The sequence below is a fragment of the Spathaspora passalidarum genome (assembly GCF_000223485.1).
Source record: "Spathaspora passalidarum NRRL Y-27907 unplaced genomic scaffold SPAPAscaffold_1, whole genome shotgun sequence".
Taxonomy (NCBI): domain Eukaryota; kingdom Fungi; phylum Ascomycota; class Pichiomycetes; order Serinales; family Debaryomycetaceae; genus Spathaspora; species Spathaspora passalidarum.
This window is the reverse complement of record NW_006767425.1, coordinates 1,691,344-1,703,416: the sequence shown is the minus strand read 5'-3', so window position 1 is coordinate 1,703,416 and position 12,073 is coordinate 1,691,344. Positions and strand designations below refer to the sequence as shown.

Genomic DNA, 12,073 nt, shown 5'->3' with positions numbered 1-12,073 from the left:
ATATGGGTGACCTACTAGCAATATAAGTATGTATTTATTTCCAAATGTTGTCACCAATCCAAATAAATTCCTCATTATTCTTTACGGATAGAGAAAATGTGGAAAAAACTATTATCCTTTTTTACGCTTTTTGCAATCGTGATTGCAAACTCAGCATTAATAAATTTTATTGACAAACCTGTTACCTCGTGCCCTGTTCGTTTCTACAAGAGCAATAAGTGTACCAATTATGTGCATTCCGTTGAAATAGCAAATAATGGTTTATATTATATGCTGATAGATTTTGATATGACTCCCGTTTGCAGTAAGACTTTCGAACTTAGAGAGCTTGTGCTGAATTTTGATGGACCTAATCAACATGTATGGAACAAAAGAGTTAAAAGTCAAAAATTTACGTATAGGGAACAGTATACAGCTACTCCAGCTTTCTTAGACGCCCTCTATATAAATTCCAAATGGCGCGTTTCTGGATTTTGTAGTAATAGTTGGAAGAGTGTGCAGGAGGTGTACCAGTGTGGACCTGTATCGCTTGATCACAAGTGTGCCGAGCACACCCAGCATACAGAAATTAAATACAAGAACGTACCAGTCGGATTAGTTACAACTGTTATCGAATTAGGAGAGGAAATTTGTGATCGTGTCAATCCTATGTTACCCGTTAACACACCGATAAGCCTAAGCCAGTTTAGATTCAGATCTGCTAAAAAGATAAAGGATTCAAATGACTATGTTGTTTCTGTAGAATTAGAGATTCAAATTTATGACTGGTTCATTTTAAATACAGTTGATCTTGTTTACAAATCCCATGGAACTATAGGAGTTTCTACTCCTCGTCCGGAAACTAGTCACATATTCCTTGATAAAATGGTTTACACTGCCACTTGGGTCATGACTGGAGTACCATGTGAGCAGGGAATTTGTTCTTCTCCATTTAATCTTATTGTGAGAGGACGTAAACCACAGGGAAATGAAGAAGCATATATTTTTAAACATGTCTGCCCATATGATTCATCTAATCTGCCGGTAGGACATCTCCCTATTGTTGTACTTGAAAGTGCTAAAGAGGAAAGCTCTACGGTTGATGACATGTCTTCCTCTGATGATGCTTTCACGACCGATGACATGTCTTCCTCCGATGATGCTTTCACAACCGATGACATGTCTTCCTCTGATGATGCTTTCACGACCGATGACATGTCTTCCTCCGATGATGCTTTCACAACCGATGACATGTCTTCCTCTGATGATGCTTTCACAACCGATGACATGTCTTCCTCCGATGATGCTTTCACAACCGATGACATGTCTTCCTCCGATGATGCCTCTGCAAGTGATGATGCCTCTACGAGTGATGATATTTGTACAAGTGATGATGCTTTCACAACTGATGATTCTTCTGCAAGTGTTGATTCTTCTGCAAGTGTTGATTCTTCTGCAACTGATGCTGCTTCTTCAGATTATTCTTCTGCAAGTGATGATGTGTCTTCCTCCGATGATGTCTCTTCCTCCAAGGATGCCTCTGCAAGTGATAATTCTTTCACAACTGATAATGTTTCTTCAACTGATTATGATACATATTCAACCGACTACGATACCTATTCAACTGACTACTATACCTATTCAACCAACTACGATACCTATTCAACCGACTACGATACCTATTCAACTGATTATGATTCCACAAATGAAGGTGACAAATCAACTTCAACTGAATTGGAATCAACTAAAACTTTTTCAAACACAACAACAGTAACCTCAGATACTTGGACCAGCATAGAAAGCAAAACCACTATAACCACCACAACAACCAGTTCTTCAGTAACGACTCACACTTCTTTGACACAAGGAAGTACCATAATTAAGACTGTCATTAGTACTATTTTCACTACTAATTGTGAGTCATCAACTTGCACAAGAAAGGAGGTCACCGTCACCAGTACCAAAACATATTATATCCCCACATCTTCAAAGTCTAAAAGCCTTAGTACAAAGTATTCAACAAGTACCAAAGCAAATGGTGAAGTAGTTGTGATTTATTCTCCTACTCGTTCGCAACATGGTCAAGTTTCTAGTTCACAATCAATGCAAAAGCCTAGTCAACGGTCAAGTCAACAACATAGTTCTACAGTAACTATTTCTATTTCACAATCAATGCAAAATCCTAGTCAACAGCCAAGTCAAAAACATGGTTCTGTAACCGTTACCGATATTAAAGAGCCTAATGGTGCTTCCTTGGTTTCTTATAGTGTTATGATGTTTTTCGGTCTTATTGCATTATTGTAAGTCTATACTTATTTAGCATTCCTCTATTCTTCTATTATCTTTTGTTTCGTGATAATAAAATCTGGGTTTTTTTATTGTTTTATTGTGACCTTTCTCTTTATGTTTGACAGACATCAGAAAAAAAAACTGGTAGAGCTTAAAGCTATTTCTAAAAATACTTATGTTTCGAGATCTATCCCAGAACTAAAAGTAAAAGAATTTCCCAAATCAAACTTAGTTGAAACCTATAATCCTAAGTGGTGAGTACCCGAATGGACTATCATGCCAAATTTTCAACAAACTATTTTTTACACTCTGCATTTCAATTTAACATTTAGACAGTTGTCTTAAAAAAAAAAAGACATTTCAGAGTTATATCCCTAGTATACACTAGGGAATAATATACAGGTGTATATTTAGACATCATCAGTTCAATTTAATACGAACTCCAAGTCTCTTATTTCCTAACAAGTACCTGCAAAGGTGGAGCACCGAACTACGGAACGATTATATACGCCATCAAATTTCTACTAAATTTACTAGAGGGAACAGATTGACAGATTGCAAAAAAAATTGACACAGACAAACAAATCAACTCACCTTTATTTGTACCAAAATAACATAACAATTGGGTTTACAGAAAATCCCACTAACATGGCATAATCATGATATGGAGGAACAAATTGGTGTTGTTTATTATAATTTCTTCGATATTATGATCTTAGCTGAATTTGTCGTCGAAATGTGTAATTGATTTTCTGTTTAACGTGAATATATTAATCGGTTTCATTAATGAATATTATTATTATTATGAAATACGGTACTTGTCTAGAAGTTTGCTTAATTATGTCAAAATTTCCAAATCAGTGATCATCATGTACACATTTCTCTTGCAATCATTCCTGGTTAGTTGTAAAATGTTGAACAATATATTTATCACAAGTTGATTATTTTCAAAACAATTCACAATGTGGGCCACAGCAAAACAACGTTGCTTTCTTTTGCTTTTGTTTAGAAATGTAGCATTTTAGAGCCGAACATCGGGCATGATTTGTTATATCCGTAGAAAATTATTTCTATCTGTGGCTGAGCTTGATAAACCCTAACAATTTACACCAAAAAGAAACGGCAAAGGTTAATGCTCTTTGTGTTTCAGTCTGCTCTTCTCCTACGTTCTTTAACAAATAACCAGTCAATGGTGCAGTGGAAATAAGTTGCTCCAATTACTCACAAACCTACCTGCACCTCCAGAATCAGGCAATAAATTCGGCAAACATGTACTTATTGACTGTTCATTGTTGCAGTAGTTCGTTCCCCACATCTTTGTTCAATGGGAACTGTTTTTTAGATCATTCCATTTTAGGAAGTGGTTCCCTGTGTATATTTCCTAAAATAGAATCGTTCCCTTCCAACGTGTAAACTGGAGATTTTTCAAAAAAAATTTGTACCGAATATTCCTCCCCCAATTGTCTCCTATAATGGTTTAGTCAAATGAATTAATATATAAGTTCAATGGATTCCCCTACAAGTGTCAAATTTCTCAAATGTCACAATCAACCAAATTAAATACAAATTCAATCATGCAACTCCCAGATAAGGATGTCAAATTATCTTCTGAATCTTCTACCAAGATCCAGCAGTTAGACATTGACCAATTACTCGAGGAATTGACTCTTGAAGAAAAGATCTCATTGTTGGCTGGTCGTGATTTTTGGCACACTGTTCCAATTGAAAGATTAGATATTCCATCCATCCGAGTTTCCGATGGTCCCAATGGTATTAGAGGAACTAAGTTCTTCAACAGTATTCCTTCAAACTGTTTCCCATGTGGTACCGGGTTAGCTGCCACTTTCAACAAGGATTCATTGGTTGAAGCTGGGGAATTGATGGGTAAGGAAGCCAAATTGAAAGGTGCCCATGTCATCTTAGGTCCAACTTCCAACATTGTTCGTTCTCCATTGGGAGGTAGATCATTTGAAAGTTATTCCGAAGATCCTTTGCTTTCTGGTCATGCTGCCGCTTCAATTATCAAGGGTATCCAAAATGAAAAGGTTGTTGCCTGTTTAAAGCACTTTGTTTGTAATGATCAAGAAGAAGACAGACGTTCTGTCGATACTCTTTTGACAGATAGATCATTCAGGGAAATCTACTTGAAACCATTCCAAATTGCCCTTAGAGATGCCAACCCAGGTGCAATCATGACTGCTTACAACAAAATCAACGGTGTTCATGTTTCTGAATCTAAGGAAATCTTACAAGGAATCTTGAGAGATGAATGGAAATGGGATGGTTGTACCATGTCCGATTGGTATGGTACTTACTCAACCAAGGAACCACTTGATGCTGGTTTGAACTTGGAAATGCCCGGTCCAACCAGATTCAGACAGCTTCTTCAAACTGTACATGCTGTCCAAGCTAACTTGATCCATCCAAAGGTCATTGACGATAATGTGAGACAAGTTTTGAAATTGATCAACCAAGGTTTGAAGGCTGGTATTCCTGCAGACGTGGTTGAATCTGCCAACTACTCCCCTGAAGCCAGTGCTCTCTTGAGAAAAGTAGGTGATGAATCTATTGTCTTGTTAAAGAATGAAGAGGGTATTTTACCATTATCCAAGACTGCTAAAGAAACCATTGCTGTTATTGGCCCAAATGCCAAGGCTTCTCAAGATTCTGGTGGTGGTTCTGCTTCTTTAACCGCCACTTACAAGACCACTCCATATGGTGGTATAGAAGCTAAAGTCAAGGAAGGTGGTAACACAATTGATTTGCAATACGCTCTTGGTGCTTTCTTAGACAAAAATGTCCCTGATAGTGTTTCCGTATTGGAAAATGAAAAAGGTGAAAAGGGTCTTATTACCGCTAGATTTTACCATGAAGCTCCAGGTACTGCAGATCGTAAACCATTTGAAGATCTTTCATTGAACACAACCAGGCTTTTCCTTAGTGACTTTAAGAGTCCAAACTTGCCAATTGACCAATTGTTATACTATGTCGATTTCACCGGTTATTTCACCCCTGATGAAACTTCCGAATATACATTTGGATGTTCTGTTTTCGGTACTGCTCAAATTTTCGTTGACGGTAAATTAGTCGTTGATAACAAGACCAAACAAGTCAAGGGTGATGCATTCTTCTTGGGTATGGGTACCAGAGAAGAAAGAGGTTCTGTTTTCCTCGAAAAGGGAAGAAAGTACCACGTCAAGGTTGAATTCGCTACTTCGCCAACTTACACTCTTGAAGATGGTGCTCAAGAACAAGGTGGTGTTTACTTTGGTGTTCAAATCAAATCTTCTCCAGAAGATGAAATTGCCAAGGCAGTCAAGGTTGCTAAATCCGCTGACAAGGTTGTATTGGTTGTTGGTTTATCTAAGGAATGGGAATCTGAAGGTTTTGACCGTAAGGATATGGATATTCCAGGTTATACTAATAAGTTGGTTGAAGCTGTGGCTGAAGTTAATCCAAATATTATTGTTGTTAACCAATCCGGTTCTCCAGTCACTTTGCCATGGGCTGACAAGACCAAGGCTTTAGTTCATGCATGGTATGGTGGTAATGAATTGGGTAACACCATTGCTGATGTTTTATTCGGTGATCACAACCCATCAGGTAAATTATCCGTCTCTTTCCCAAAGAGATTAGAAGATAATCCATCTTACATCAACTTTGGTTCTAATAAGGGTCAAGTATGGTACGGTGAAGATGTATTTGTTGGATACAGATACTACGAAAAAGTCGGTCGTGACGTTTTATATCCATTTGGTTATGGTTTATCTTATACTTCTTTTGATTTCCAACATTTGAAAGTTAATGCTGATGGCGAATCGTTGGTGGTTAAGGTTGACGTTACTAATACTGGTAAGGTTGCTGGTGCTGAAACTGTACAATTGTACATTGAGCAAGCTAATCCAAGTATCAACAGACCAGTCAAGGAATTGAAGGATTTCGCCAAGGTGTTCTTAAACCCAGGTGAAACCAAGACTGTGGAATTGGAATTAAGCGTCAAGGAAGCTACTTCCTACTGGAACAGTTTTGTCAATCAATGGCAATCTGATAAGGATACTTATAAGGTCTTGGTAGGTAACAGTTCCGACAACATTTTGCTTACTGGCCAATTTGCTACTACCAAAAATGTTACCTGGACTGGGTTGTAAATGAATTTATGAGTGTTTATAGATTGAGTTTATTAAATGAATTATCAATGTTATTTGTACCTAATACTGGGTATATTGGAAATCTCAAAGATATAGTGCGGTGTCAATTATAACTGTAGAGTGTTACATTTTGATACAATGTATAACGAATATATTATTAGTAAAAAATTACATATATTACACCTATAACGTTTCCCAACCACCGGGATCCAACACGCTTTCCAAATTCCTAACGATATAATTGGGAACATTATGCAGCAACCAAACACTCCTTATAAACGCATCATACCTCGTTTTCATCAAGTACATAGTCTTACCCCGTCTCAGATCATCAGCAATTTCACCATGTTCATCCAAATATGGGGCTTTGTAGAAACTACCGCCATTCTTATGAAGCAACAACAAAGTTCGATCTTTAGGTAACAAAAACACACCGACATCATGAGGACATTCTTTGAGATAATGTGTTGTACACTGACCTTCTCGAGCTCCGCGAGCTTGTTTCTGGGCATCAACCACAGAAGCACAGAATAAACAAATAGCAGGGTCCTCGATCCGAAGATGCGGTTGAGCATATGCGTCCAGATAGTAGTAATCGGTAAAGAATCGGTCAAGTCTGTCAGGAAGTTCAACGAGCTTTACTAATCCAGGATATTCAAGTTTACGAGCAAGTGGAGAAATGGTGAGTGATTTCGAAGATAAATGGACATAATTGACAAAATCGTCGAACATGCGTGATTCAAAACTGGCAGTGTTTGAAGCAAATATTTCCAAGTATTCAGAAATAGGTTTGATGTTCATGAATGAACATAATCTGTTTGCTTCAATTTCAGTCTCTGGATAAAGTGAGAAATCAATGTCATCAATGTCTGCACATTGAACGTATGCGTAAATGGCAGCTCTTCTCAAGAATGGAGTGGCGGCTTTGACAGTCATTGAGTAAATCACCCGTCCTACTTTCTCGGCTTCACTCAATGTCTTGATATTTTCGTTAGTTGCCAATCGAACAAAACACAAATGAGCAGACTCGGCAATGGTGGTTGTAATGTCGGCCACAATAGGTATATCCCACATGTCATACTTCCAGTTTTTCTTGCTGGACAATTCCTTGGCCAATATGTTCAAGGTCTGGATCAAATGAGCAACAAATGTAACTTCCAAAATAGCATGGAATGAAAGTCCAAACGATGGCAATGGAATAATATTCACCAAACATTCAAACATGTCTGCTTCAACGATCGAGGAATTAATTGCACCATTTCCCTTGGATAATGCAAATATATTAGCCAACATTTTCGCATATGCATCCCCTCTTGGATTAGGTGTATGTATCCAATTTTTGATTTTCATTAATACACTAGTATTTCTAAACTCATTGAAGGTGCGGAGATTGATAAGACAATTGTTTGAAAGTTGGGAAATTATGAGTCTCCCGTCTGAAGAAATTCCTCTATGGCAGATTTCAATAGATTTGATGGTATTCACGAGCACAAATATCGAGTCAGCCTTGAATACCTGGGGAAAGGTAAGGAACAGTAGAATCTGGAACATATTACTTAAAAGTTGTCTAAACTGATGTTGTTGAGGTGTGAATTGTGCCGTTGGACCCAGACATATAATTTCCCTTGAGATAGGGTTCAAGATTGAGATTGCGTCAATATCAGCATCTGATAACTTTGTGAACTTATCATACCATTCTTTATCATGAACACGCTCTATGGACAAATTGTGAAAGGGGTTTCTTGATGAATCGGGCAATGGAGTTAAAAATTTCAGTAAACTTCTCTGGTTGGTTGTCCACAAAATCGGAATAAACATATTGTTAATCGCCTTGCATAAAGGGCACACAAACTCCTTATGATCAATATTCTCTGGAGTATTCCGGGTAATTTGACTCATACGACTACGGTTGGTATTGAGAAAATTAATATAACATTGGAAATGCATTCCATGACCACAACTCAGCGAAACCAACTTACTATCGACATCATCATGCGAAGTAAATCCAGGACCAATTACAAACTTTTCCTTAACTGCACGCATATATTCTTCCCATCTTGCTGTTTTGGCTTGATTGTGTGACAGCGTAGTAGGGTTTTCCTCATCTGCATCCAAATCAACACCATCAGAAAACAGTCTAAGAAACCAATACTCATCGTCAAACGGAACATTCCTAAACTCTGAACTTTTTGCAACATAAGTAATCAAACCGAATGGACCAGCATTTTCAGCAGCATTTTGACACAATAAACAATGAGGTTCCGGGAATTTCCATCCATGTTGGAGTTCTTCATCTTCCATTTCTGCATCACTGGTATCCATTTGGTTATTCTTCAAGAATGAAGATTGCTGTTTCTTGAACTTGGCAAGGAGACGGGCTTGTCTATCCTTGGCGATTCTCTTTTTCTTTTCAAATTCATCCTCAGAGTTGTCCACGTAATCGGAATCAATTGCACTGGTATCAAATTGTGGGATTTGTCCATTGAGCTCATGGGGTAAATCGTGTCTATCTGCGAAAACCTTAAGAATGGCTCTAATCTTTGCATGTTGACACGAAAATTCCTCCTTAGACAACAATTCATAAATCAAACTGGCAATAGAACCATGATCTTCAACTTCAACAAATCTTTCATAAAACTTTCCTTCGTCGACGTTATTCTCCAATGCCAAGATATGGATCAAATGTAAACATGTCTCGAGTAAGCTTTCTCTATTCTCGTCCACAAACTCAAGTACTTTCTTCAAAAACCTAGCAAAACATAATGACACACTAAAGTTACCAATCTTGTAGTCCTTGACCTTACTGGCATACGCCGGAACCACTACTTCACCAATCAGCTTCCCGGTCTTTTGGTGCACTCTTTCCTTGATAAATTTGATTGCATCGTCCTTGATGTTGGTAGTATAGTTAAAATAGTACGGATTGACACAATCCAAATACTCATCCTTAAGATAGTAAACTCCGACATCATTTTCGCCCTTGGGTGGTTTAAATACAGTCAACTGGGTAAGGATAATGTCGAATCGTTTTTCCGCCACGATATGATCAGGAATGTGACTGCACAACTTGGCATAGTTCATACCTCCAAAACACAACGTGTGGATTATTTCCCGTTCTATTCTCTTTTGAAGGAGTGCTTCTTCGGAGAGTTGGGAAAGATTGAGGTCTTCCGTGAGGACATGGATAAAGAACGTAAGGCACTCTTCAATCATATATGGAAGTGTATTGTTGTCGTAGGTTTTCCAGTCGTTGAGCTGCCATTGGGAAAGAATATTCATGGTTGTTGGTTCGGGATCGGTGCTGGAGATGTATATTTGCGTAAGGTACAAGTCACGAAGATATCCTGACTCACGCAATCCAGTTGTACGATAGAGTTGAAGTTGGGCACGCACAGTGAATCCATTTCTTACCCAGTACCCAGTTTTGATCTGTGACATAAGTACAAGCGTAGTTATTGGATATGTGAAGATATTGTCAATCTGATATTCTTGTAGTATTTTCGCTAATGCTGCTGGTTCAATTTGAGAAAGTTCAATTAACCAAGAAAGAAATGAATGTAATGGGTGAAGAAAACTAACTTCACCTTTATGTCTTTCCTGATGCATCTTTTGCAAGTAATTCATAACATATTTGATAGCTCTTCTTCCCCATTCCTTCCGTTCATTCTCGACTCCATTTAAAGATCTCGCTATAAATTCTGCAAATTGGTAAATCACGGGTATCCCATGGAAAAATGCCGTGTAATCGGGACTCTCGTATTCAACATGATTCTCGGTTTCTCGTTTCAAGCCTGGTTTCCCTTGTAATAAAGCCAATAGATCACATGCCATTGGGATGATGTTTGAATTTAATATTGATTTGGGGTCGCGTGATCTACTAAGTATGTAGCTTATATCAAAGAAAATTTGACCCCATCGTCTGTTTTTGAGTGATTTGATTGATATTTCCGTAGTCAAGTCTAATGTTTCGGGAGATTGTACTTTTTCGGTGGTTAAAAAACCATAGATGGAAGCAAGAACGCGGGCAATATCACCATGATGAATTATTGAGGTGGAATTGGTTGGGCATGTGAATAATTGGGTAGATAATGTACACATAACACTAAGTTCAGGTTCACGGTCAAGGGTGAGGAATTGGTCAGCAACCATGGGATATATATCGACGTATTGTGCTGAAATTATGTTTTTATAGTGTAAGTTTGTGATTAGTGATGTGGAGTAAATATCATGAAGGAGAACTCTGGTTGATTTGGAAAACCTTATGTCAAGATAGAAAAGGTATTGGAGTCGTGAACCATGATGAGCTGCAGCTGTGAAATCACCTAGATCTTTGTTGTACGAACATTGATTATTTATTTCATCCGGAAGATCCCATTTAGATGACGTGAATGCCCATTGTGGATAAACTGAACTGGTAGGGGCTTTCAGATCAATTTTAGGAATACGTAAACTTCCATCAAGGGTACCAACTTTATAGGAATATGCTGGATCAAATGAGGGTATAAGTAGTCCACTTTCCCACTTGTCACAAAACGCTCGACAAAACAAATCCTTAATGTCAGCGTTGATCTTAAATACTTGACTTTCGCTCAAATCACCCAACCATTTGACAATTTCATCACAAACCTGTTCTCTAAATATATCCCTGTGTGATCTTATACAACTTGACAATCCAGTAGCACTAAGGATTTTCTGTCTTTCCAACAAGAGCTGTAGATTTTTGGAACTTATGACTTTGGCCCGGCCCTGCTTGTGAATTTGATCGGTTATCATCTCGGCAAATGGTTTCACTTTTTGACTTGCTAAATGGATTCGTTGCACTGCGTCACGATAATGTCGGATTTGATCGTTGTATACTTGGATATAGTACTGGTCGTTGTTCACATCTTGAAAATTGTCATCGGCGCTTGCATATTTCCGTGGGTCAAATGTGCTGTTTATGGTATTCAATTCTATCTTATCCTTGGTAATTGATTCGATATCTTCAAATTGTAGATAGCATTGACTCATCACATCGATAATAAAGTCCAATAAAGTTTCAAATGTTCCTAAAACAGCACCTGCTAATTCGGAAGGGGGTTCATTAGCCAAACAATTGGAGTTATCAGATGAACTGGCATAAGGACATGTAAACTCTTCAATCCAAGCTTCAGGGTCACCACAATCACAAACACCACCATTCTCACGTAAACAAATGGTTATATGAACTTTATGATTGGCATGGAAATCCGGTTGGAAACAATTATGACAAAAGGCACAAGTCTCATCAAACCCACAAGTGAGACATCGGTAGATGGGTTCACCTTTACGGAAAATACGTGCACATGGCAGATTAGGATGCAGAGCAAGTGCATTGGCATTTGTATTCTTGTCGTCTTTCAATTGGCGGCTTTTAAGGTATTCGGTGTAGAGCCATTGGCATTCTTCTATATTATCTTGGGAACTACCAGGAAAGAACCAATCAAGAAATTGCCCCTGGTTGGAAATGGCACGATAGAGGGCGCGTCTTATATCTGTACGAACGTCGTTTGTGAATTTAAAGGACGACTCCGAGGGAAGATGGAGAAGAAACCTCTTCAAGGTAGATATGTTGTCGTCCATGTATGTTGTTGACTGATGGCAAATTGTTGATAAATAGTTTGACTCCAGTGAAAAAA

At 38.1% G+C, this 12,073-nt stretch overlaps 2 protein-coding genes across 2 annotated transcripts; one reads left to right on the top strand and one right to left on the bottom strand. All coding sequences in view use genetic code 12, as the record gives it.

The window, feature by feature from the left end:
- Positions 1-4,460: 4,460 nt before the first annotated feature.
- Positions 4,461-6,577, top strand: BGL6 (uncharacterized protein; the record flags this gene model as incomplete). Its single annotated transcript, XM_007372765.1, has 1 exon — positions 4,461-6,577. The coding sequence occupies one exon, from the start codon at positions 4,461-4,463 to the stop codon at positions 6,414-6,416; it is 1,956 nt and encodes a 651-aa protein (XP_007372827.1).
- SPAPADRAFT_69665 (putative ubiquitin-protein ligase) lies at positions 6,550-12,017 on the bottom strand (the record flags this gene model as incomplete). The annotated part of the gene is made up of 1 exon (XM_007372764.1): positions 6,550-12,017. The coding sequence occupies one exon, from the start codon at positions 12,015-12,017 to the stop codon at positions 6,600-6,602; it is 5,418 nt and encodes a 1,805-aa protein (XP_007372826.1).
- Positions 12,018-12,073: the final 56 nt, after the last annotated feature.